General features: G+C 30.3%; 1 protein-coding gene across 3 annotated transcripts in view; it reads left to right on the top strand.

Moving 5' to 3' along the window:
- CSMD3 (CUB and Sushi multiple domains 3) overlaps nt 1–25865 on the top strand; it is a 1308251-nt gene that overhangs the window by 494672 nt on the left and 787714 nt on the right. The window contains exon 7 of one of the 3 annotated variants that reach the window (XM_030937706.1): nt 4767–5078. The exons of the other annotated variants lie outside the window; for them this stretch is intronic. Coding sequence (XP_030793566.1) covers nt 4767–5078 — 312 coding nt within the window. The remainder of the gene's footprint in view (nt 1–4766; nt 5079–25865) is intronic. 3 annotated transcript variants of the gene reach the window in all.

The raw sequence follows: 25865 nt of genomic DNA, 5'->3' as shown, positions 1-25865 counted from the left end.
ATCCAAATTATGGCTGAATTAAATTAGTCATAGTACTTAGACTTTATGTTGGTGTTATTTGTGTATATATAGTTTTTATTTTGGACGTTTTAATGTTAAACATTTATGGCATTTTACTTTATTACATATCACAATGTCAAAAAATTATTATTATTTTGTTAAATTTCCATTCAAATGTTTCATATGAAACACTAAAATTAAAGGAACAGAATATATTAAACTAATTTACATACAGTAATGTGCTAAACATAAGTACCTAAAAACTTCTTTGAATATACAATTACTTTTACATGTTCTTATATATTTTGGGTCATCCACGCATATCTCTAGCAATATATTCTGCTTTTTATTTTGGTAATGAGCTAGAAAATAATTACAAAGAAACAACATAAAATTGTAAAACTATAGGACAAGAAATTTAATCAAAATGAAGTTCAAATTCTATCATGAGGTATTATTTGGTACATATTTTGTTAAAATTAATAACTTTCAAATTTTTGAAAACATATAATAAAATTTCAAATTTCACATTATAGCATTATTATTAAATAAAATTTCCAACTTACATGTGTAATGTGATTTTCCATCATCATAATTTCAAAGATGACATCTAGTTATGACTTAGTGAAGCATGTTTATATATGTAAATCATTTTTATTTTATTTTTGTTAGTTCAGGAATGTTTTGTTAAATAGTATTATTAAAATTATATTTCAGGTATGTTTTCATATTGTGAACATCTTATTTTTAAATTTTTCTCAAGTAATGACAGGATAATCTAATTGTGATAAACTACACCTTGTATATATCATTTGATATCAAATGAAAAATGAGCTTTCTGAATGTACATTTTCTTCCTTTGAGTTTTATATCTTGTAATATATTCATTTAACTGTGCTATCAGACAATGCTTACATAATTGTATAGCATACTTAATTTTTTTCATAAATGAAAGTAAAATATTTTATCATTAGATAGCTATGTGTATATTTAATATTGAATTATTGCTATACATAATTCTAAGGCTTTTTCCAGCATTGGCAATTACTTAATAAAATAGTTGTGTACACAAAAATTTTGAGTAATTTAAAGCTGTTAAGTGGTGAATTTTGACAATTTAAAACTCCGTGTTTCATACACGCCAATTTGAAATATTACCAAAATCAGTATTTCAAATCGTTTATATTAAAATAAAATGGTAAATGCAATATATGACACAACTGTATGGTAATGGATGACTTTATTACCTTAAAAAGGAAATCAGTGTTATTTCTTTATAGTTCCACTGTATGTATCAAGCACATCTAACTAAGTTTAGATGCATTTATACTTTCTGTAAGCATGAGATATATCCCCTTTTAATTCTACACAATTTTGAATATTCTAAGTAAATCTATTTTATACTAACAGACTAAACTTTTGTTTGGGAAATAATAACAAAAATTTTGAAGTAATTATTACTTATGCAACTTAATGTTCAGATTCCACACTTTTTCAAAGTGATGTTTTTGAAAGTTAAAACCAAAATTTTATGTTTCCCCTGCTTTGAAATTGCTCTTCATTCATGTCACTGCTTGAATTGTGACTTTTGCATGGTAAAAATTATAATCATATTCCATTTGTGAAATGTGTCTTTTTGTTATTGCTAATTTGATTTTAGTTCTATTGAATTCATTCTTTATTTATTATTTCGTCTGATGAATGTTTTTCGAGCATCTATTATGTGCCAGGCAATGTTCTAGGAGCTAGGGATTCATCAGTGAAATCAATATACAAAAATTTTAGCCTTCAGGGAGCTTGCATCCCAGTATGGTGTGGAAAGAATATGAACACAATATATCAGTAAAACATAAGAACTGGTTAGTAAAATAACTGGTTGGAATACAAATCTGGTTAGATTATGATTATTAAATAAATTCTGAGGTTTAATGCTTTATTTCAGCCATAAACACTGTCCTGCATTTAGGTTAAGGGAATACTACAGAATCATCATCACCGTTGGTGGGAAGTATAGCTCTTATGCTAAATATTTTAAGATTGGAACTGCTAGAAAACCCTGGATCTAGACATTACCAAAGACCAGTTCTAATTCCAAAACTTGGTCTGGAACTGTGTTTATCCCCCAAAGTCTTCAAGAAAGTGGGTGTTTGGATTTGGTCTGCAGGTCTTGAGTGATTAGAGAAGCAGCCTAAGTCCGCTAAGCTTGTTCATAAGGATTATCTCAGATTTATTGACTCAAATTCAAGAGATTATTTGAGATTAATCATAATGACTCTGATGGAATATGATAATTTAATCCATCCCTTTAGTAAAGGTAGGCATGCTCAGACATGTGACATAGTATAAATTCCATTATTTCTCATAAATTTATCTTATAATTACCAACATATGTTTATAGTTAATAGTTTCTTTTATTAAAATTAAACCCTAAAGTTGGGAAATTATGATGAGTTTATAAAAATATTAAAGTATTGGCCGGGCGCGGTGGCTCAAGCCTGTAATCCCAGCACTTTGGGAGGCCGAGGCGGGTGGATCACGAGGTCAGAAGATCGAGACCCTCCTGGCTAACACGGTGAAACCCCGTCTCTACTAAAAATACAAAAAACTAGCCGGGCGCGGTGGCGGGCGCCTGTAGTCCCAGCTACTCCGAGGCTGAGGCGGGAGAATGGCGGGAACCCGGGAGGCGGAGCTTGCAGTGAGCCGAGATCGCGCCACTGCACTCCAGCCTGGGCGACACAGCGAGACTCCGTCTTAAAAAAAAAAAAAAAAGAAAGAAAAAAAAAAATTAAAGTATTAGTGTTTACTCTGACTTCACATTCCTCTTAAAAGGCTCAATTAAACTCTCTAGGACAATAATATGGATCAAGTTTCATAGTAATGAGCACATGAGCTCATCATGATGTATATGTGAAACTGTGCATCACAAATGTACAGTTTACCGTGAGTTAAATTACTGTATTTTAATAGTGCAAACATAGTTATTGCTTAACCATGTGATTAAAAATTATTCTCAAATATTAACTGACTAAATATTGCAGTCTGATTTATATAACCAGTGTGAACTTCATATATTCTGATCTATGAAATAGGTTATTCACAAAACAACTTGGATAAATATTGAATAGAAGCTTTCTGATTCATGCTTAAAAACATATTAAAATATTTAAAATAATTTGATAATCGTCATACCTCATTTACTTTTGACTCTTTCAAAATACAATAATCGTTTAGTACTTCTGAATTTCTACATCAAATTCAGATATGATGACTCAACCTGGAAGAATTAGGGGTGGAAATGGGCTTTTCTGTTTACCTACGCATGAGGAGCTCCAGGTTTGACTTCATTTCTTCCTTTTTGAATTTAAGGCAGAAAGCAGAATTATTAGTCCTACTAATCACCTGCCTACAGCAGAAGAGGAAAAAAAAAATGGCAGAGTATTCTTAAACCATATTGACATTGCTTTTATTTACTCTTTCAGAATGGTTGAAGTATCCATATGCATTTTTATCTAAAATATCTAATTAAACATTGGCAACAGAATTTTGAAATGTTGAGAAGAAAAATGTATAAAAACATATACCACTCACTGGCTTTAGAAAATATTCAAAAGTTTTCCAACCGGGATCTGACTATGATTCCTAATTAGTAGCTGCAACTCCAAAATTAAATAATTTTTGTTGTTGCTGTTGTTGCTGTTAAGGACTTTAGTTGTCAAGATCCTTTTAAATATACCCCCATTCTATTTTATGCTTCTTTTATAAAGTTACTTTTTTCATTATATAAGTATTATGAACCACTAAGAACAACCTTAAAAAAAAAAAAAAAACCTTAAAAAAAAAAAGAAAACGCAAACCCTAGTTTGACACGTTGAATGCATACTTTTAAATTATTAAAAAATCTTTAATTAGAATAAAAATGTGGTAATGTTATATACACACACATGCACATATATACACACTATGAAATGCTTATGAGATATTAGAAATTCCCAACCAATAGTTAAAACTAGTGTGTATGAATTAAAGTTCCATGCTGTTTACTAATAGTTAATTTTCAACCACTTCTAAATTAAATAATTTGTTTAATTTTAATTAGTTCAGAATTGGTTAAACTAAAACATTACATAAAAATAGTAAAATTTATTAACTGATTTTTTAAAACTCAGTAAATTCTAAGCTACTTAGAGAGCTCACGACAAATGAGGTTAAGAAAGACATTTTCATATAGTGGTTATTTTAGTGTCTTGTTTTTTCCCATCATTTGTTTTCATTTTGGCTTTGATTTTAAATTCTCTTTTCTTCACTTGCTTGTCTTAAAATATAAAATTTTGATATTTTTCCCAGAATTTCTGAAGAGATATGGCAGACTATTCAAAGCATACTTTTGAGAAAAGTGTGGTTACCTAGTTACCCATTCCATCAAAACCTGACACTTGCCAGGCATTTGTTGCTGAAATTCATCTGTAGATTTTTTTAGAAGATTGATTCAAGGCCACATAAAGGGTTTACTCTTTTACCTACTCCCTTCAATGTATTACAGTTAAAATGTGGTGTATTTTGTGTGTATATCTATCCATAGAATGGTTGATACAAACAAACAAACAGATCTAGTGTGCTTCACAATTTACTAGCGTGTTTGTGTTTTGCCTCTTCATGTTGATTATCCTTAAGGTAATAGAAGAGAATATGACTGATTAAACTTATCAGAAAAAATAAACAAAATTTAAAAAGAAAAAGTTAGCATCTAGTGCTACTGTGTCCCACAGGTTCTTCTACATTGACCCACACTACCTCCACTGGTGAGTTAGAGGAGCATAACAGGACTACCACTGGTGCTCTTGCTGTTGCTAGCACACCTGCAGATGTTACTGTATCCAGTGTTACAGCTGTCACCATCCATAGACTTTCCGAGGAACAGCGAGTGCAAGTTACAAGTCTCAGAAATTCAGGTCTGGACCCCAACACGTCCAAGGACGGGCTCTCTCCTCATCAAGCAGATACACAAAGTACCAGGAGAAGACCAAGACATGCTGAACAGATAGAAAGAACTAAAGAGCTTGCAGTTGTTACTCATAGAGGTATTGGATGTTATTTTACTTGTGCCCATTTAGTTACAGCCAAAGCTATATTTTGGTAATGATTCTAATTAGAGAATGAGCAGAAAGAGAGCCAAGATGTAGAAAGCAAAAGAAAAAGTTCAAAGTAGCTGAAAAATATGAATAGTAACACCGAAAACTGGAATAATTTGAAAGCATAGAAATTGAAATTTAAAAATAAGTCAGAGTCAATGCAAATGTTGGAGAGGGAGGGGGAAAAATTTGAACAGAAATAATTCATAAACAGGACAGTAAAAACAAATACCAAATACCTATTATTATTCCATACCAGTTATGATGATGTTCATGAAACAGGAAAATAAAGTAGCCAGTTTTGATTAATAAGTGCATATATTTACCCATAGACGATTTACCCCATGTAGTAATTTTTGGCGTTTGCATGATATTTTTATGTTATGCAAATGTTACTTAGTACTTGAGAATATGTACAGTTTGATTGGGAAACATAGAAACGCTATGTCTGGTGATCATTTTACATAGCTTATTCTTTGCCTGACCCATATGATTGCATTGAAAGATTTCCATTTTGAAAAGTTAACAGCTATTCATTGATATTTATGGCTCCAAAATTTAAGTAGTCTTTAAGTGTCAAATTTATTTTTAGAGAAAAATGACATAAAACCACATCATATATTGGTAATTTTCTACTCAATTAATATAAGCCTACCTTTTACAAAATAAAGAAGTCTAGAAAACACATTTTTCTGTTTCTTGGTGGCAAGTGTCATAGAGAAGTTTAGGAAAAAAATTCAATGTAATGTAAAAGATTAAAAGGTCTTTATATCAATATATGTATCAGTAAGAACATTAATTGAACATATTTCAGTATAAAATATCTGCTACATTTCAAAGATATCAAAATATTTTCTCTAAACTGACTATGGTTTTTGTAGTGTGATTAGGAATGGTTTATACAGACCATGATTTAAACAATGGGGAGCCATTCAATACTTAGAGCACAAGAAGGATAGAAATCAAGACATCTTTACATACATTAATTGAAAATTATACAAAAATATCTCAGAAGTTTGTTTCCATTCGAATTAGTACTGAAAGTACTTACTTTGATTCTCTTTAACGAGGCACATTCTAAAATGAATTTTTAACTGGTAATAGTCTTCTCAAAAAGATTAAATCAATATCACCTTGATTCTGTATTCACTTTCCCATGATAAATATTCATTCATAAGAATATAGGGACCATTTTAAAATTTTGATTTGCTCAATCAGGTAAACAGTTTTTGTCTTATTACCAGAAAATTTAAGTAGGTAAAATTATATTAAAATGTTAAAAACTATTTTTTCATTCTCTTTGGAAAACTTCACGAGCTAATATTGGTAGGCTACCTGGAAATTATTATTACCCATTATATAGAAGGAGGATAATTTCTGACATAAGTTTATCATAAAACTAACTAATAATATTATTTCTGCTTTAGCCAAAGTTTGCCATCAAGTGGTGTGAGAAACTTTGTGGTTAAAAATTAAAATTTTATATAACTTGGAAAAATAATTCAGACTGAAAATAGAAAAGGTGATAGTCAACTATTAAATTAAATTAAATAATTTTAAGATGGTTCCATATAAAATTTTTAAGTTTCTTCAAGTAAATTTTAATTAAGCATCAAGAGTACTTCCTGGGTAGATTCCAAATCAGTGCTCAAACTTTCCCCGTTGTTATCATAAGCTCCTAGTGCTGTTTGAGAGACTGATACCTGTTTTACTCTTCCCCATATTCTTTACAAAATGGTGATTTTGAATTTAATATGCATTCAGTGGTGCCATGTACCTTGGAAATGTATTCCTCATTTATTTTTTAAATTAGATGTAAAACATTATATGGAAAACATTTTTAATGTATTCATCATTATTGACAGTGACTTAAATTGTTACACTTTTATCAACTATCTCTTTTAATTCAAATTGGTTCTTCTGTTTCTTCTTCTCACTACTATTTCAGTGATTTTGGTTTGCTACTTATCTATTACACTCTGGACACAATCTCTTAGTATTATGGGCAAAAATATTTATCAGTGCTAAGAGTAGAGGAAACCTATTATTCTATTGCGTAGTGTTTACTAAAGTTCTCAAAATATAGCTATGCCCTTAGTTATGAAACTATCTTCTAAGACTTGATTACCAGCAGGTCCAGATTTCTAAATTGGAAATGGCTGACATCAAACCAGTATTATTTTGAAAATAATAATTTTGGCTCAGACACAATGGCTAAAATCCTTACTCAGTATCAGATTCTGTTCTAGAGGGAATAAAGATAAATAATGCATGACCCGTTCCTGCAGGACACTGCAATAGAGTCGAGGACATAGAGAAACCCATTCTAGTTGCACAAGATAGATTTTGTAAAATGAATTCTGATCAAAGTTCTAAAGAAGTTATAGTATGTATGCAGAGAGTGAGTCTTTTAAGTTACTTTTTCAATAAGTTGGTAAGCAACCCAAAACTATTTTTTTTAGATATTTCAGAAAAAAAAAAATTGTACTCCTCTAATCTATTATCCACAATGTAGTTAAAATGAACTTTTATAAATAAAAATCCAGTCATCTAACTCGACTCTTCTAAAGCTTTCAGTGATTTCTCAATGCCCTTAAGAGTAAAGTAGAAACTTGGTGAGGACCCACAGGAAACTGCATGATCTGGGTTTTTTCCGTATTTCCAAATTCATCTCATGTAACTCTCACAATCACTCTATTATTTTGCAAAACACAATTTATTTTAATTAGTCAATCACTGTATTCTTTTCTCCCTAAAGGTACTCTGAGAAGCTAATCCTTGTTTCTTTTAACCACATAATTCTAATTTCCTTTCCAAGATTTAGTTTAAATTTTTACCTCTAGGAAGGTTAGGTATTCTTCTTATAACTTGCCATTGTTATAAGAGGCATTTGTAATCATCAGCCCTATAACTTTTCCTGTAAGATTTAAACTGTCTGAGGACAAGGAGTGGATGGGTTTTATTCATGCTGCATTTTCAGCACTTAGTATAGTTTCTGACCAATAGATATTTTTTAAAAATAGTTGTCAAACTAATGAATAAGTGTTTACAATTTCACTTGCTAGAAAATTACTTAAAGGCTTGAAATTACCTTCTTCAAAATAATGAAATCTCTACATATTTCAGTGTTAAAGGTAACTACATTTTGTCACAGTTATACCAGTTATTTTAAAAATAAAGGCAACAATATCGTCATTAATCCATAATAATATATTGCTTCTATTGTATTAGTAGTTCAAAATTCACAAAATGGAACTGGATATAAAGGCCTTGCTTATAGCCTTTGAACAATTATAAAATCAAAATAATTTTATAATTAACCATTAGAAAATTGTAAAGTCAAAAATGTCCTATGAAAAATATTCTAATGGATATTATTTTGCTAAAGTTAATTACAGTGTAAAACAGAAATATAAGAGATTACTATAGCATAGGTCCATTTGATGTCTGCAAGTTCATGCTATTTTGCAGTACATAATAATTTAATATTTTTAATTTTTGAATTCACATTGCAATTAAACTTTCAGTTTTATAATGTCTTTTGATCATTAATGGTTCCCAATTTATCTGTTTTTATAAACTGGGGCATATATTAATAATTGACATCAATATTATTATGAACACATAGAAAACATGGATTACACACAGTATTTTGTACTTGATGTGTATAGAGTCAATCTATGTGTTAATTAAGTAAATTAACACATCGATAAATTAAATCACTATAACTATCTAAATAACAACTGTAAAATTAATGAATAATCTGGAAAAACTTGAAATATTTCTCAAATATATTTTCAGTTCTTTATAGGGTATCATTCCAATTAATTTTCCTATTGTACTATAGTTAAAACATCAATAATTTAAATTATCTTAATTTTTTTACTTTCTACTTTTTCTCAGTAACAGAAAATTATTTCTAATCTCCTCCATTTGAAGATTCTTTGTACGTTGAGATAAAAAGAAGCAAAAGAGAAAGAAAATAAATAATGTTGGTTTAGATCTCTTAAAAATGCATATTAACACCACACCACTTTGCTGTATTAGTGTCCAATAGCCCTCAAAATGAGAATTTAATATTTATTGGCTGAATTTTTGTCCACCTTTGCCAACTACTATGTTTGTTCAGGTCAAATGAACAATTATAGCTCAATTTTTATATTTGCAAAGTAGTTTTTGTAGTATCATAATATTACATCAGGGTTATTATAAGCATTAAATATAGTAATGATTGGAAGTGCCATAAACTCTTAGGTATTTTCTCCCAATGCAAAGATAAAAAAAAAAAAAAAAATTGCTTACTATCAACTTTGAGTTTTGGTCAAAGAACTAGGCTGAGAATATACTTTGCTCCTTGTTAGCTTTATGATCTTGAGCAGTAAGTTCAATTCCCAAAGTCACAACTCAGTAGCTAAGAACACCTGCATCATAGGATGGTTGTTATTTTCATTTTATTCACAAAATACGTATTGACTCTTGTGATGTGCATGACGTTGTACTGGATAGCAGGTATATGAGAATGAACAATACAATCTATGCCATAGAACAGTCTACATAACGTTAAATAAAAAGAATAATCACAATTTATTATGAGAAACATTTGCATAGCAGCATTTTTGAAATGTTACTGAATTACAGTAGTGGGACTAACAACCTCTAAATATGAATCAAAGAGCGCTGCTCAGAGAATATTTGAACTAATTATTGAAAGATGAGGCTGGGCGCGGTGGCTCACGCCTGTAATTTCAGCACTTTGGGAGGCCAGGGTGGTTGGATCACGAGGTCAGGAGATCGAGACCATCCTGGCTAACACGGTGAAACCCCATCTCTAATAAAAATACAAAAAAATTAGCTGGGCGTGGTGGCGGGCGCCTGTAGTCTCAGCTACTCAGGGAGGCTGAGGCAGGAGAATGGCGTGAACCCGGGAGGTGGAGCTTCCAGTGAGCCGAGATGGCACCACTGCACTCCAGCCCGGGCGACAGAGCGAGAGAGACTCCATCTCAAAAAAAAAAAAAAAGAAAGAAAAAAAAGGAAGAAAGATGAATAAATATTTGAAACTAGTAGATTATATTTATGTTACTAAGACTCATTAAAAATGGTTTGAGTGGGTATTTAGGCTTTTACATTTGAAGGAAGACATACATTAATATAAGTAAGCTTAAAAATAATTGACTTTTTATTTACAAAATATCTAGATGTTTAAAATTAGATATATCTAGTGACATTTGTAAATTCATCAGAATAATTTGCTGCCTTAGCTATAAGATCTCTTTTGATGTCATTTCATGTTTAACTTAAAAATCTTTTTCAATAATCCCTAAACTCTAAAGCTTGATATTATAGACTTAAGGAATTTACCTAACATTGACTTGAAAATAGCAAAACCTATGTAATGACACGATTTTAGAAATGATAAGTAAATTTTCCTGTGTTTCTAGAATTATCTATTTTAGAATTAGATGGGAACTTACAGATCATCTCGTACAATATCATTATTTTGTAGAGAAAATTGTGGCCTGGCAGAGACTGTATAAAAATCCAGTCTTAGACTAGTATTGATAGTCCTAGACTAGTATTGATTCATTCAAGATTCATTTAGTGTCTGATATTTGGTCTTTCACTAAGTGATGTTAAAGTTGAAGTAACATAGATTATAAGCACAATTGAGTATCCTGTCCCAAGGAGTTATTTGTCATATTTTGTTATGTTAAATAATAATTAAGATGTGTTTAATCCACCTTATTTTACTTTAGCATTGCTTTTCTTGGAGACTTTAGTAGAATTATATTTCTATTATCATTTTTTCAATATGTGGACAAGTTCTGTCAGCTGTTAAAGAACAGTCTTGATAGTTGCTGTTTTTAAGTACAAAATTTGGATATATTCTTCTGGGAATGTTTTCATATAAACATATAATAATTATTAATTATTTTTATTGGACTTCCCAATGGGAATTTAACTTAGATAACTACAATATCTTACAGAATTAAATATTTGTTATGGGGCTTTTATAGACATTACTACTGTTTGTTTTGACATAGTATAGTCAGTTATGCCACAGTACATTTAATGCTAATGACCATATCAGTGGGATATTACTTTGGTTAATAAAGTTACATGAAATTATGTTGAATTGAGATTGAATATGATATAGACTTTTCTCCTCCAAAACTAGAGCTTAAAAGAAAATCTAACAGTTTTTAAATAAGTATATTATTTATTATTCTTAAGTTTAATGTAAGAACAGTTAATTCAGCATAAAACATTTATTTTAGGTGACCACTTTTAATCCAAAGAAGCAGCAATTTTTTATTTTTACTATAATTTATATTGTTTTCAAGTAAGCTCATCTGAATATTTATAAGGCTCAACAAAAATAAGAAAACAGCAAATTATTATACACATTTAATATTCACATTAAATTACCAGCTTATGTCAGAAGTTAAGATTACTATGTAACAAATTTGATTCAATAACTGGTGTAACACTCTTCTACCTCAAAAACTGCATTGTGTGAAAGCAACAATTTTTAGGTGCCTATTACGTGCTCATCACTAATAGGCTATATTATTATGCATAAAATATATTTTCAATGTTTTCAAGTGTTCGCAAGAAACTAACACTATTTTCAAATATTCTATTAAGACTTTTATAAAGTATACATTTCTAAATCTAAAACATGTTGTTTTTAAAATCTTAATAAGCATTATAACAATGAGGGAGTTAGTTTGTGAGTAGTCATGTAAATATATTTTTATGGATACTAATGTATGCTCAGCAAGTAATCAGTTATCAGGGTTTTATTGTACATCTTATCTTTCACTAAGCATGTGATGAATTCAAAAGTATATTGTATAGTCTCTATTCCCAAAGGAAAAGTTTAGAGATTAGATTACAGAAAAAAATTGTAGGTCAATTATAAGAGAAAGAATTACCACAGAACAAGTATGGCATGTGAGGAAGGATGAGGTAAAACTGGCTTCAAATGCTTGATATGTTGTTCTGTGTAAGAGAGATTAAATCTGTCCTCTGGCATAGGTTGTAAAATTTAGTGTATGGAACCATAAGACAGTGCAAAGCAGTTTATTATAAAGAAGACTGATTTAACATTCAGGTTTTTTTTTTTTTTTCAAATATAAATTCTGTGCTACTGGAAGCAGTGAATTTTCAAAGTCATTCCAGCATAGGTTGTAATGGACAAAGTGGGTATTTAAAAATCACTAAAGCATCAAAGAGTATCTTAATAATATGATTGTTACTGTCCCTTTTAATCCTAAAAGTCTATGACTCTGTAGAGAGATATTATGTATTAATTAATGTATTTGCCATCACTTTATATTCCCTACTGGTGTTGAGCTGACATATACTTATTTTAATTATTATTTATAGCCAATGTGAAAACAAACATAGAAGTGGCCAGTGCTACCATCAAGGAATTTAGAGATTAGCAATGTACTTATCTCATTAAATGTGAAATCAGCCACATGTACTTTTTTTTTGTTTGTTTCTGGGCCCAGTGCCCACATCTGTGCCTTAAATTTGAAAGCTTCTTTATTTGGAAGTCAATCCTAGCTGTTCTTTTAGGCAGTGTTATTTCTAACAACAGATGACAGTGCTATTCTTACTCTCTTCACCACCACATTCTACTATTTATTTATTCACTCATTTTTCTATATTCTTTCTTTTTTCTTTCTGTTTTTCTTTTTTTCTCTTTATTTCTTTTCACTTTTTTTCTGTTCCATGTTCTTTTCTTTTAATTTTTTTTCTCTCTCAAAATATCCACTGAGTGCCAAGCTGTCTTCCAATTGCTGGGTATACAGTATTGAACAAAACTTAGTAGACCCTGCTTTATTGAACTTATATTCAAGTGAAGAAGAAAAAGACAATAGACAAGTAAATAATTGTCTGATGGTAAGATAGATGGATTCCTACATTAGTTTGGATGGTAAGGAAAGGCTTCTTTGGGGAGTTAAAATTTAAACTGAGACCTAAATAACAGAAAGGAGACAGAGATGCTCTTGGAGTTATGCTTTGCAGTTTCTCAGAGGAGAAAGCACACCAGGAAAAGAAAACAGTTAGTTATAAAGAGCTTGAGTTGTAACTTGAGAAAAAGAAAGCCCACTAATTCTGGTACTCAATGCACCAGGAGGAGAGTAAGGTAGATGAGGTGGGAAACCTAGGTAGGAAAAACACCATTTGACTTTTAGGCCTTAAAAATGAGCTTTATTTTTATCTAAACCATTAGTGGACTTTAGCAGGGAACATATATTACCAAATGTAATTTTTAAAGGAATCACTTTAGCATGAATTTAAAGAAGAAATTTCAAGTGAATAGGTGCAATCAGACAAAACAGTAAGATATACAGAAGTGCAAGTAACAGTTGATAGTTACGTGGAGTATAGGTCTTATAGTATGCTTCTCAAATTTCATTGTGGACATGAATCATCTAGTAGTCTTGTTCAAATGCAGGTTGTGACTTGACGAAATTGGAGTTGGAGCTGAGATTTCGCATTTCTAACAGATCTCTAGGTTTGCTCATACATTAAGTAGCAAGAACTTAGATGAAGATGATCATCATGGAGCGAGAACAATATTTGTCACACAGTCCCAACCCTGTTTATTCCTCATAGGATTTTTGTTCTCCACTAGGATAAAAACATTGTTGACAAGCTATCTCGGATAATATAGCAAAAGCTAAACTTTAATTCCATAAGAGTGACTCAAATGGTGGGAAATTTATGACTGGAAGGGATATTTTAAGGCAGATGGATTTTCTGAATCAATATTAATGACAACAATTAGTTTTGACAACCTTTAAGGATGGCTGAGCTATTGACATTCATTATGATTTTACTGGAAAGATCAAAAAAGGAATAGATGAATAAGAAAATCAGTACCAAGTCAAATTTTAGCTCTCAATTTTAAATTTTACCCTAAATTCTGTACTTTAAAATGCTTGTTTTTCAATGTATCGAATAACAAAGAGAACAAAACATCGAGGTTTAGTTTCCCTTTACTTACCATGTTTCAAATCCCCGAAAGGTTAATAGATAGAGGTAAAACAGTAAATAAATAAATAAATAAATAAATAAATAAATAAATAAATAAATTTAAAAAAAGAAGAAGAAAATAAAATAAAGAGAAAAAAAAGTATGCAAAAGTTGATTGCCAAATCAAAAATTCTCAGGAGTTAATCTTTAAGCATTGTTTTCTTATTTTATATATATGGTGAAATTATATTTGTCTGCTTGAATTCCCAGGTCTTTATTTATAAGACTAACTAATGTATTTATTTTAATAGCATCTTTAAAGCATAACTAATAATAGACTCCAGAATTTATAACTTTAAAAAAATTATCTGGTTTTATATAATTCTTATAGAATTACTTAATGTTATTCATTTTATTTATTTATTTAGGATGTGAGAACTTTGACATTGGTAAAGTGAATACATAAAACAGGGGAATATCAACATTGGGGTGAAGAATATATAAATATATAAATATATATAAATATTGATCATTGTATGCTTTATCAATATCCTGCCATACTTTTTGTTTACTTTTTCCATTGTTCTCTTGACTTTTCCCTAATTATGTTACTTAATGGAAAGTTGTGTTCAATGTTTATAACTATGGCTATTTAATAATTCATGTTCAGAAATATACCAGTTTATGACTTAAATACATATTTATTGAATAGCATCCTTATTTTCTATCCATTACCTTATTTCATCACATTTTTGAAATTGTCAAAGCAATGTCATTCATAACAGTGAATACATTTTTATAATTTTAATTCTTTTATATTTTGTTAAATAAGTTGTCTTTAAGAAGAAAGAAGAGAAAAAATAAAATGTTAGAATTTACTTGTTAACAGGTTTATGCGCTTTTAAATGTATTAGATAAAAGTACTCAGAATGTCTGAGGACTTGAATGACAATATTAAACAATGAAATTTTATTTTATTCACAAATGGCAAATCTGCAAGTAACCATTTTAACATTTTTATCCAATGCTACCCTTCAAGCCATGCTTTTGAGTTAGTACTATGTAAAGATTTTAAGAATTTCTGATCTCAATGTTCTTATTTCCTTTGAGTAATTCTTTAAGGAAACCTACTTTTTTTTCAGATTTTCAACCACTTTGTTTTGTTCACCTGCAACCATTGATCAGATATCTTATTAGCTTATTATCGTATTAACACACGATTTCTCATTTTTAATAGAATGAGCAAATAAGGAAAGATAATAATATGTACTGAATTGATCAAAAGGGAAAGCTTAAGTTTAAAGATCAGAGATGAAACAGTTTTGCGTGTAGCTCATTTCCCCAAATGGTTACCAGAGCTTGTTTTACCTGTGAATGAGATGGTCACAGTGAATGTGACGTATGTGACTTTTAAATCTTTTTCTTTGTTAAAATATTTTGAAGGGGCTAGACTTTCTATTTGTGCTCAAAGCTGATGCCAAAGCAGACTCCGCTGCCTTTTGGAATATGAAGAAATGGTCCTATGTAGAGACATTTTTATCTTGTTCAGAATTATTTCAGGGCATTTTCACCCACTTTTGCAACAAGCTGCTTTCCTTGCATGTAGTTTTCTAGAGCATATGGTTACCCTGCTGTGCACAGAGTGAAACCACACAACTAATCTTTACAATTTTAGGAAGAGCAGAACCTTCATATATGGCAAACAGCATGGTGTTAGGTTTAGGGTGCATTGCATAGGATATTTTTCTCTTCACAGTTACATCATTTGTATTCTAAAACATGGACTATTGCTTTTTACTGTTAATGCTTGATATTTCTTTATTTAAATTATTCTTCCAATGGTATTTTCTCATAATAGCAAATGAAACTAAAGTGACAGAAATTTATAGATTAATTTTATCCAGAGCTCAGAGATGTTAGAAATTTTTCATTGAGGAAGCTTATATTAAGGGAGGAAAAAAAAGCCTCATCAACTCTTCTGAACTTTCCCTTTAGAAACAAATGCAGCCAAAGATGATTTTACTAAAAGGACTAGATGATGATTTGAATTTCAACTGATTTGAAAAGCAGTTGGCTTTTGCTACACCTTTAAATTCATCTGTTCACACCTTTAAAACAAAGTATTATGAGGCTTCAGGCCATGGGGTTATACTTGGCACTATTATCAGATAACTGATGTCTTCATTCAATATTAAATCCAGTTAATAAAGCTTTTATGACTTATTAAGGTAAACATATTTAGGGTCAAATATTGTTGATTACTTAAAATTTTATATTCAAATGAATAAATTAGGATAGGGTACACTAATTGCATCTATTTACGGTTTTCTAAGACACATACTTGAGAGAGTTCTGATTGAATATATGGAATTATGTTATCTATAGTCAGGTGGTATAGATGATAGTATTGAAGTTTTAGAGTCAAATGAATGACCATATTTTATTAATCTATCAATAACCTTGGGCAATTAATTTAGCTCTTCTCCGTTTCCACATCTTTTAAAAGGGGCAATAATTTTACATGGATATTTTGTGATTTCAATGAGACAGTACACATAGAGTACCTAATGCTTTAGATGCACAGCCAGTAAATCATATTGCCCCTTTCTGGATCATTTGCAAGAATAAAATATACTCTGGCTATATAAAAATCCTGTAAGGTAAAGATAAATGTGAACAAATTTATTTAAAAAAGATTAGCACAGAGTTTTAAATGTCTTAGCTAGCTCATTTCCTTAGGAAAAAAAATACATAGTTTAATGAAATATTGATATGGAATACTGGATACAAGTATATACAGTTTGATTTAACACTATTCATATTGCTCTCACCTATAAGTTATACAAAAGTAAAGTGTAACATTCAGCTCATCTCAGATTTCTATTAACTCCATATTTTTTCTTGACAGTTTCACTTTTAATAGAATTACTTTTCAATTTCAATACAGCCAACTCATTTAAATTTTTGTTTATCTACTCTATATTTGTGAATCTCTATGTTTCTTACAGACATAATTGCTAGAAAACAGCACAGTTGTGTTGTCTAGATTTTCAAAACATTTTCTAAGAAAAAAGTGAGCAACCAATGGTAGGATGATGAGCAACAGCCAACAGTAATTCTACCTAGATATTATCCTTTGAAGTACAATGGTGGTCATAAATTAAGAGATGTTATTGAATACAATATCTGAGATGTAGATTTCAATTACATCTCTAATAATTTCCATGTACCAGTGGTATATTCATCAGAGTACATTTAGAAACAAAAGAATGTTGCCTAATTTGAGGAAGTTTTACTTACAAAGGATTATTTCCAAATGAGTGAATGTAAAGAAACCACAAGGAACCATGCTGTAACCTATAGTAGCGGTAGCTGGGCTGTCATGATTCCCAACTTGTTGGGATAAAGAGAGTGAGATGTTGGACAAAGTCACTTATTGTAGCCTGGCATGAAAGGACAAATGCCCTTTAATTAGGAGTCCTAACAAACTCCAATAATTGCAATGGCGAGGAATCCTGTGGAATAAAAATTCTGATCTTAAGTTCCTCCCTCCCTTCATCCGCCTGCTGGAATCCCCCAGAGGTTAAGGGAGTCTGCTAATAGAGTCTAGTGCTTCAAAAGTTTAAATGTTAAGACGAATCACCTGGGGATCTTGTTAAACTGCAGATTCTAATTCAATAGTTTTCAGTGGTGCTCTATATTCTGCTTTTCTAACAAGCTCCCAGGTGACGCCAATGCTTCTAATGCAATGCCACAATTTGTGTAGCAAGGATGTAGCCATTCAGATCAAACTTCTGGGCAGAGAACAAGGAGAATAGGGAGAATGGACTTGGAAAGGCAAATATAAAACATAGATGGGTATGATGAGTGTGTTGGCATTTTGAATAGCCATGAAATTAGCGATAAAACACTGCATTAGATACAACCATCAGAACCCATCTATGTTTATTTTAAACAGAATCTAGGCACTAATATTAATATTTCTAGTGAACTTTAGTAAAATATAATGACCTGAAATCACAGGGATGACGGGCTGTTGTTATTTATTAAAGCAATTCATTTTCTTCTTTTTTTATGTAATTTTTTCGTAAATTTATAAAATCATTCAATGCACTAATGAAATTCATAGTGGAAGAATATATGTCACTGTCCATCGTCTGAAGAAAGTCACTAACTTTGACTGCTGTTTTTCAAAAAGTTGCTTCTTTCTTAACAAATCTCATTTTAGAAGGCATTACAGAATACATAAGTGATTTCTTATGTTAAGTGCAAAACAAATATTTAATGTAATAATATTTTACCATGAGTAAGAAAATATTAATGTTATAATTTTTTGGATTACAATTTATAATCAAATTATCTATGATAAAATTAACTTTTGAAATAAAAATGCAAATTAGAAACAAAACAAAACAGAAAATCACTTGTATTCTAGAGAACATAATATATCAAACAAAAAAGTCCCAAGAAAGTGCATAAATTAGTGGATATTAACTGTACAACCAAAAACAATTTAAAAACTTAATATGAAGCTGTCAGAAAATAAAGATTAAAAACAATTAAGGGCAGACAGTTTTAAAGTGTTAAAAGTATCTGTGAACTATACCAATGGTAACTCTTCCCATATGGTGACTTTTATTATGCCAATTATAAAAATCCCTAAAGAGAATATAAAAAATTCCACATTTTTCATATAATCCTGACATTTTACAGCATACCATAACTGTAAGACCTGTTACGCCAAGCATTGCGGGTGCATCTGCTGTTATCTGCATAAGTGTTATGGTTTCCTGAATTTGTTCCATTTCTAGGAAGAAAGAAAGCCCATATACAAATTTTAGAGTCTGTATGCAATGATTAGTTACATGATTTTTTAGCCAGTTATGTAGTCTGTTCACAGTCTCCTAAGAATTAATAACTTTATCCAATCCTTAATTCCTATGAAAATTAACAAATTGGTTTTATTAAAACACAATGTCTCCTCTCCATACTCACCACTCTGTTTTTTTTTTTTTTTTTTTTTTTTTTTTTTTTTTTTTTTTTCCGAGTGAAAAATTTACACTTATTTCTTAGTCTAAAATGATTGAAAAATAAGATTCCAAAGATTTGGAAACTAGGTCAACCTCATTTCAACACTGAGACCTTGTAGCTTCAGGATCTTCTTTTGCAAAATAGAAAATGGTCTTGTTAGTGGAGAATCTTGAAATATGTTAAATAATTATTCATATAATCAATATGATTGTATTGATATGGTTTTATACATTTCTGCTAAATTTTCCGTTTTGATCAAAGTTTTGGAGAGGTTTCTAACTTTGAATAGAAAAGTAAAATTTAAATTAGAAATTCAGAGAACATAGATAATTTATTTTGTATATCATCCCTACGTAGTGAAAAAGACATAACACAAAATAGTTGAAATATTTTTGGTATATTGCATCATGAATCGGAATGGCTTCTGAGACTGACTAGACCTTAATATTATAAATGGTAAATAATATTAGTACAAATAACTGACATTTAAAGATTCTTGCTACATGTTGATTTCTAAATTTATTGTCTAATTTAAGCACAATAGTAAAATTATGATTATATATTTTCTTTACCCTAAAAATTGAGCATCATATACATTTTATATTTACACATCATACATGAAAGAGTGATATGTGCAAATGAGCACTGTGGCATAATTAGGAGTTTAAGATTTAAAAAAATGTATTGGCTTTTCTGAACCATATTATTTATCTCTAACGGTTTTATAAATGGAGAGTATATTATGATTTTAAATAAATATAAAAATGAATATATACTATTTCCTAATAAACTTAACTAGTTCAATTCCATCATTTATGAATTTAAAAATATTTTAAATCCTGTGTATCCCTAGTATGTTTATCTCTACCAATGAATTTTTCTGCGCTTTAAGAACTTTTTTTAATTTTTATTTTTTGTGTGCTTTTTAAAATACTTAGTTGTACTACTACATTTCTCATCAAATTATAACCATTGGTTTTCTTTATACAAAGTGTATCTTCATTTATTTTTAACATATTTTGAAGTAAAATATTTTTCACAAAGATTCATGAGCTACTTAATATTATGTCACTGAGTTTTCTATTATATCTTCTTCCTATGTAACCCAGAAACATTATCTAATTGTTGCAGGATACCTCTAGTCACTTTTTTAAAAACTATGCTACAGAAACATTTATAAGTCATATTATTTTCTCAGAAGTTTGTATTATTAATACAGTAGTAAACCTTATATGAAAGATGTTAAAGGAGATACTGCAGGAGTATAGTTTAGTTTTCAATCTAGCAGCAGTATAGTTTCTTGATTTTTCTTTGTCTAAGGATTACATCAAAGAAGTCATCATTAGCAGTCTCTGTGATAAATATGTTCTGAAAAGTGTTTTGTTAAGCTAGTACAGGATGTAGAAAAAAAAAGTTAAATTTTTGTACTTGTTGACTTGTAACATAGAGCCACTATTTACTTATAAACCAACAACAAAAAAGTCATCTTTACACAGTTAAATAATTTTATAACTCCCCTACACATTTAAATCTCTGAAATAGAACTGATAATTCTGATTATATTAGTCTTTCTTTCCTCTTGCCCAAATTCTACTCCTAAATAGTTAAGAATTACATCTCTTAGAACTGTATAGCAAAGTTAATCAACATGTCCCATGTCTTATAGACTGGGAACATAGGTCTGCTAACTCCTAATCCAGTAAGTGAAATGCCAAAAATAGCACACTGTGTTTTGACATTACTTTAACCTCATAGTCAGTGACTGATTAGTCTTAGTATTCATGTAAATAAATGTACTGTCAATAGTGATATGTGCCACTTTCTCAAAATCAAATACACACACAGAGACATGTTAGTTATTTTCAATATCCAAAACATTAAAAGGAAATTATTTTTATTAGTAGTATAGTTTATTAGTTTACTATAAAGTGAAAGACAAGATTATAATTAATAAATTCAAAATAAAAAGTGGGAAACGCATATCTAGGTATCATCAAACACAGTACAAAAGAAGAAGAGAAAGGCATTATTGTACATTTGAAAAGAAAGGTTAAAATGAAGCAGAAATAAACAAAAACATAAACAAGCTACTAGTGACTTACTTGTTCTTAAGAAATTATTTTCCTTTTTAAAAGAATTATGATATGATTGAATTATCGATTTATAATACAGTTACTGACACTTCCAAGATGCTTTATTGTTAAAATAAATACTACAAGTTTGGAAGAATAAAATAAATACAAGGTTAGAGTATTCCATTCATTTTACCTTCATTATTGTATTAGAATATAATCTAAGTGGAAAATGAGGAGGGCTTCAGAATGTTCTGAAAGCATTTAATAAATGTCACTGTCTTCTGTGAGAGCCCCATGCAAACATGAAAGCAAATTATTTCTAATTAAAACAATGTTCTGCTAACTAATACTAAACATGTCTGTTTCTTCTTTTTCAAAGATAAATGTTCTGCATATTACATATTTTCACTATATATGCATAGCAATGAAATAGAATAATATATTTCAGATAAGTAACTTTTGAGATTATGTAATGAGGGATTCAATTTTTAAAGGAACTTCAAGCCAGGGAATGTTTTATGACTTTAAGTTATAGAAACTTAGTGATAAAAGGACCAATTAAAGGTTACCTTTTCCAAATCTCCAACTGATACTTAAATTCCTTCTACTACACCTATTTAATATGATCAATTTCCTAACATTAAAGGCCAGTACCAACACTACATATACTACTTTCCAATCTTTCTTATCCCACCAATACCACATGTTCTCAAGTTACACTTAGAAAGTTTTTGTAACATAAAACATAAAGACAAATGCCTGTTACACCATAAAAGTTGGTTTTGGAAACAAAATCCAGCTATGATTTATGTGTGTGAATATATGGTTAATTTTTATAGTAGGCATTTTAATTTAAATTTTTTCAAATAATGACTTTAGCTGATTAACATGAAAATTAGATGAGGTTTAAGTAAGAATCAGTCAATATCATTTTCTTAAGTTTTTAAATGCAATTTTGAATTTATATTGATCTTGAAGACAACAAACAACCTGGAAGACGCCACAGTGATAATCCACTACATGGCTTAAAACTAATATAGGTTACAAAACAAAGTGGTTTTGCTAGTGTCCAGGGCTTACAACTAAATAAAGAGGGATTTGATTGGTGGTCTAATATTCTTCTCTGCCAGGCCTTTCCTGTATTATAATATATTTCTATTACACTAAGCAAAAAAGTCAAACCAAAAATGTAATGAAAATTTTTAAAAATGATTGAAAATTGTTTAGCATATGAAAGAAAAGAAAATGAATTGTGCATATGCTTATCAATCTTGCATCTAATGCTTTCTAAAATTATTACAGCATACATTGTTTTTCTGTATTTCATCTTGAGATTTGCAAATAAAAATGCTTCATCTCGGGCGTTCATTTTTTAAAATTACTTCCTCCTTTCCTACCATCGTAGTTCATGATCAATAAAGGGAATTCTCCCAACAAAATACCTTTAGTTAAAAAACTCAGAATTAACAATATTGTATATATTCATTCATACACTCATACAAATATGACATGCATTTTGGGAGGCTGAGGCGGGTGGCTCATTTGAGGTCACGAGTTCGAGACCAGCCTGGCCAATATGGTGAAACCCTGTCTCTCCTAAAATACAAAAATTATCTGGGCACGGTGGTGCGTGCCTGTAACCCCAGCTACTTGGGAGGCTGTAGAAGGAGAATCGCTTGAACCTGGGAGGCGGAGGTTGCAGTGAGCTGATATGCCACTGCACTCCAGCCTGGGCTGTTAACAGAGCGAGACTCCGTCTCAAAAAACATCAAAAAAAAAAAAAACAAAACAAACAAACAAAAAAAAAAAACCAGGACCTGGCGCGGTGGCTCATGCCGTTTTCCAGCACTTTGGGAGGCCAAGGCAGGCGGTTCACCTGACAGGAGTTTCAGACCAGCCTGGCCAACATGGCGAAATCCCGTCTCTACTAAAAGTACGAAAATTAGCCGGGTGTGGCACACGCCTATAATACCAGCTACTTGGAGGACTGAGGCAGGGGAACTACCTGAATCAGGGGGACGGAGGTTCCAGTGAGCCGAGATCGCGCCACTGCACTCCAGCCTGGGGGACCAAGCCATACTCATTCTCAAAACAATTAATTAAACAAAAATATGACATGAGCAAAATATTGTTTCTGCCTTTTTGAGGCGCTTACAGTACAGTGGAGGCAATTGCCACACATGACACACTGTCTAAACATTTTCCTTAACCTATGTAAAATACCATAATTTATTTTAACATTAACTCTATAATAAATTTTACATGCTTATTACTGAAATGCATCAGGTTAAAAAGTCAGGTTAATTTTCTAAGTTAAATATGGTCATTAGAAGCACTCATTACTTGATGACAAGTCATGTCATCAAGTTATGCCATGTATCTTTCATGGATAGTGAAAGCTATATTTTTATGGCATATATTGTAATATTAAATACCTAATACATGATTTATCCGTTTAATTTATTCATTAGGAGACATATATTACTCTTTCCACTAAAAATATAAACAGCTAAAGTATTTGTTTTCTGTTTAACATATTTTATAGCTTTTGTGAATTTAAATTTTATGTTATTAATTCACACTTTGCCATATCCAAAGATGGATATTCTCCTCACCTTTCATCTTCTGCATCTGTATTACAATTGTTATAGCTTTTATTTAAGAAAAATAGATTTATCATTATTCAAGATAAATTGACATACAGATGCTTATAAAAGAGAAAGCTAAGGTGCTTTTAGAAGCAGGAAAAACCTTACCCAACCAAATAATTAAATCGAGGTACTTGTAAGTAGGCATGTTAATCTGTCCCCTTCTACACGCACTGCCACTTCCCCCCAGTATTAGTAACTCATTATTTACAACTTTTAATTCTTTAATCTGTAGGATTTTATTCTTTTGCCGTTTTCTCCTTTGGTCTGATAATCTTTTCATTTAGTTTTCTTTATTCTTTTTGAAATCCAGACGTGTTAAAATCATCATGAAATCTTCAGATCTATTTGTAACACTTATGAAGTCAAATCTTATAATGCAGAGAAAAGTAGAGGTAGATTCCTACTTATAATTCATGTTTCCAACAGAAAAATCTAGAATTATGCCAGAAAATACAAAATGCAAATTTTGTTAAAAAGTATTTTGAGACAGCAGAAAATTCACATGTGACAAAACTAAATTTAGAGCAGCTGAACACTTCAGAAGAATTAAACTTTAGGTTACCATGGGGGTGGGGCTGGGGGTAGAAGAGAATCACAACAAAAAGTGTCACTTGGGAGGGAGGTAGTCATTTTTTCACCATAAATGAAGGATTCACAATTAAAGAATCTTAGAACTATAAAGAGAGAGGCCATCTAGTCTTAGCTGCTTATTTAAGAGAATAAAGCAGGTGAAAAGGCAGATTCTTGTCCAAAATCCCACAACTAATGTTTACTAAGAATCAGTCTTATAAATCCTGCTCCAAAGATAATATACCTCTTTTTTAAAATATATTCTGTGTGTATAGATAGTTCATATCTTATATTCACATAAACCACCAGGCCCTTTCTCTACTATCCTACTTTTGAAGTTATTAACAAGAAAAAATTACCTTAAAATGTTTCATAAACCAATAAATATCCATGATTTGAACTAATTGCATAGAATGACATTCAGAAATAGTGAAGCAGTAATTTTAAACCATGTAACAAAAATCATTTTTGCTTTTTTTTTTTAAATTTATATCATGAAGAAAACCTAATTGCATAACATTTAAGGAAACCTGGTAAAAAGTAATATGTAAAGAGTTCCACACTATAACTGAGCAAGTTAATTATATTTCTTGTTTACACTAAGTTTTGTAAAAGACAATAATTGAAGTAGGGAAGGGTGATGAGGAGTGATTGGTCAATGGGGACAAAATTACAGTAAGATAGAAGGATAAGAAGACAAATTCTAGCATTTGATAGCACAATAGGGCAACTATATTTAACAGTGTCTTATATTTCAAAATAGCTAGAAGATTTGGAATGTTTTCAACACAAATAAATAATAGATATTTGCAGTGATCAATATACCAATTACTCAGATTTGATCATTACACATTGTATGCTTATATCAAAATATCCTATGTATCCCATAAATATGTACAACTACTATATCTAAAAATAGTAGTGAGATATTTTTGATGGGCTCCAAATACCTGTAGTTCACTTTCATACATAGTGTCAAAAGCAATGATAATGAATGGAAATGATTGACAGAAATATTAAAATATGTTTTAAATTTTTCTAATTAAGTCATATTCTTAAATGTGTCCTAACATTTCAAATAGGCTAAAATTTTAGGAAATTTATTTTAAAGAACAAACCTATTAAATCCTTCCCACTATTCTAATACTCCAGCATTTTTACTTTGCTAGTTTAATTTATTCCATAAAAGTTGATGAATTCAAGTGGTTTATGATAAACTGCTGAGATTTCACTTTTATATAAAAATTTGGACAGTTTAAAAAAAACACAGTTTGAAAAATATGTATATGTAGGATTTTCCCTGTGGAATATTTAAAATCCTTTTACACTGCTTAGTGTGTTACTACTAAGTGATTATATTGCTTAAAAAAATTCTTCTGGGTACTATATCAGGCTTAAGAAAATGGTTTCTTTATTTT

The sequence above is a fragment of the Rhinopithecus roxellana genome, chromosome 9 (assembly GCF_007565055.1).
Source record: "Rhinopithecus roxellana isolate Shanxi Qingling chromosome 9, ASM756505v1, whole genome shotgun sequence".
In the NCBI taxonomy this organism is placed as follows: Eukaryota; Metazoa; Chordata; class Mammalia; order Primates; family Cercopithecidae; genus Rhinopithecus; species Rhinopithecus roxellana.
The sequence above is the reverse complement of the archived record's forward strand: the minus strand, read 5'-3'. Positions and strand labels throughout refer to the sequence as shown.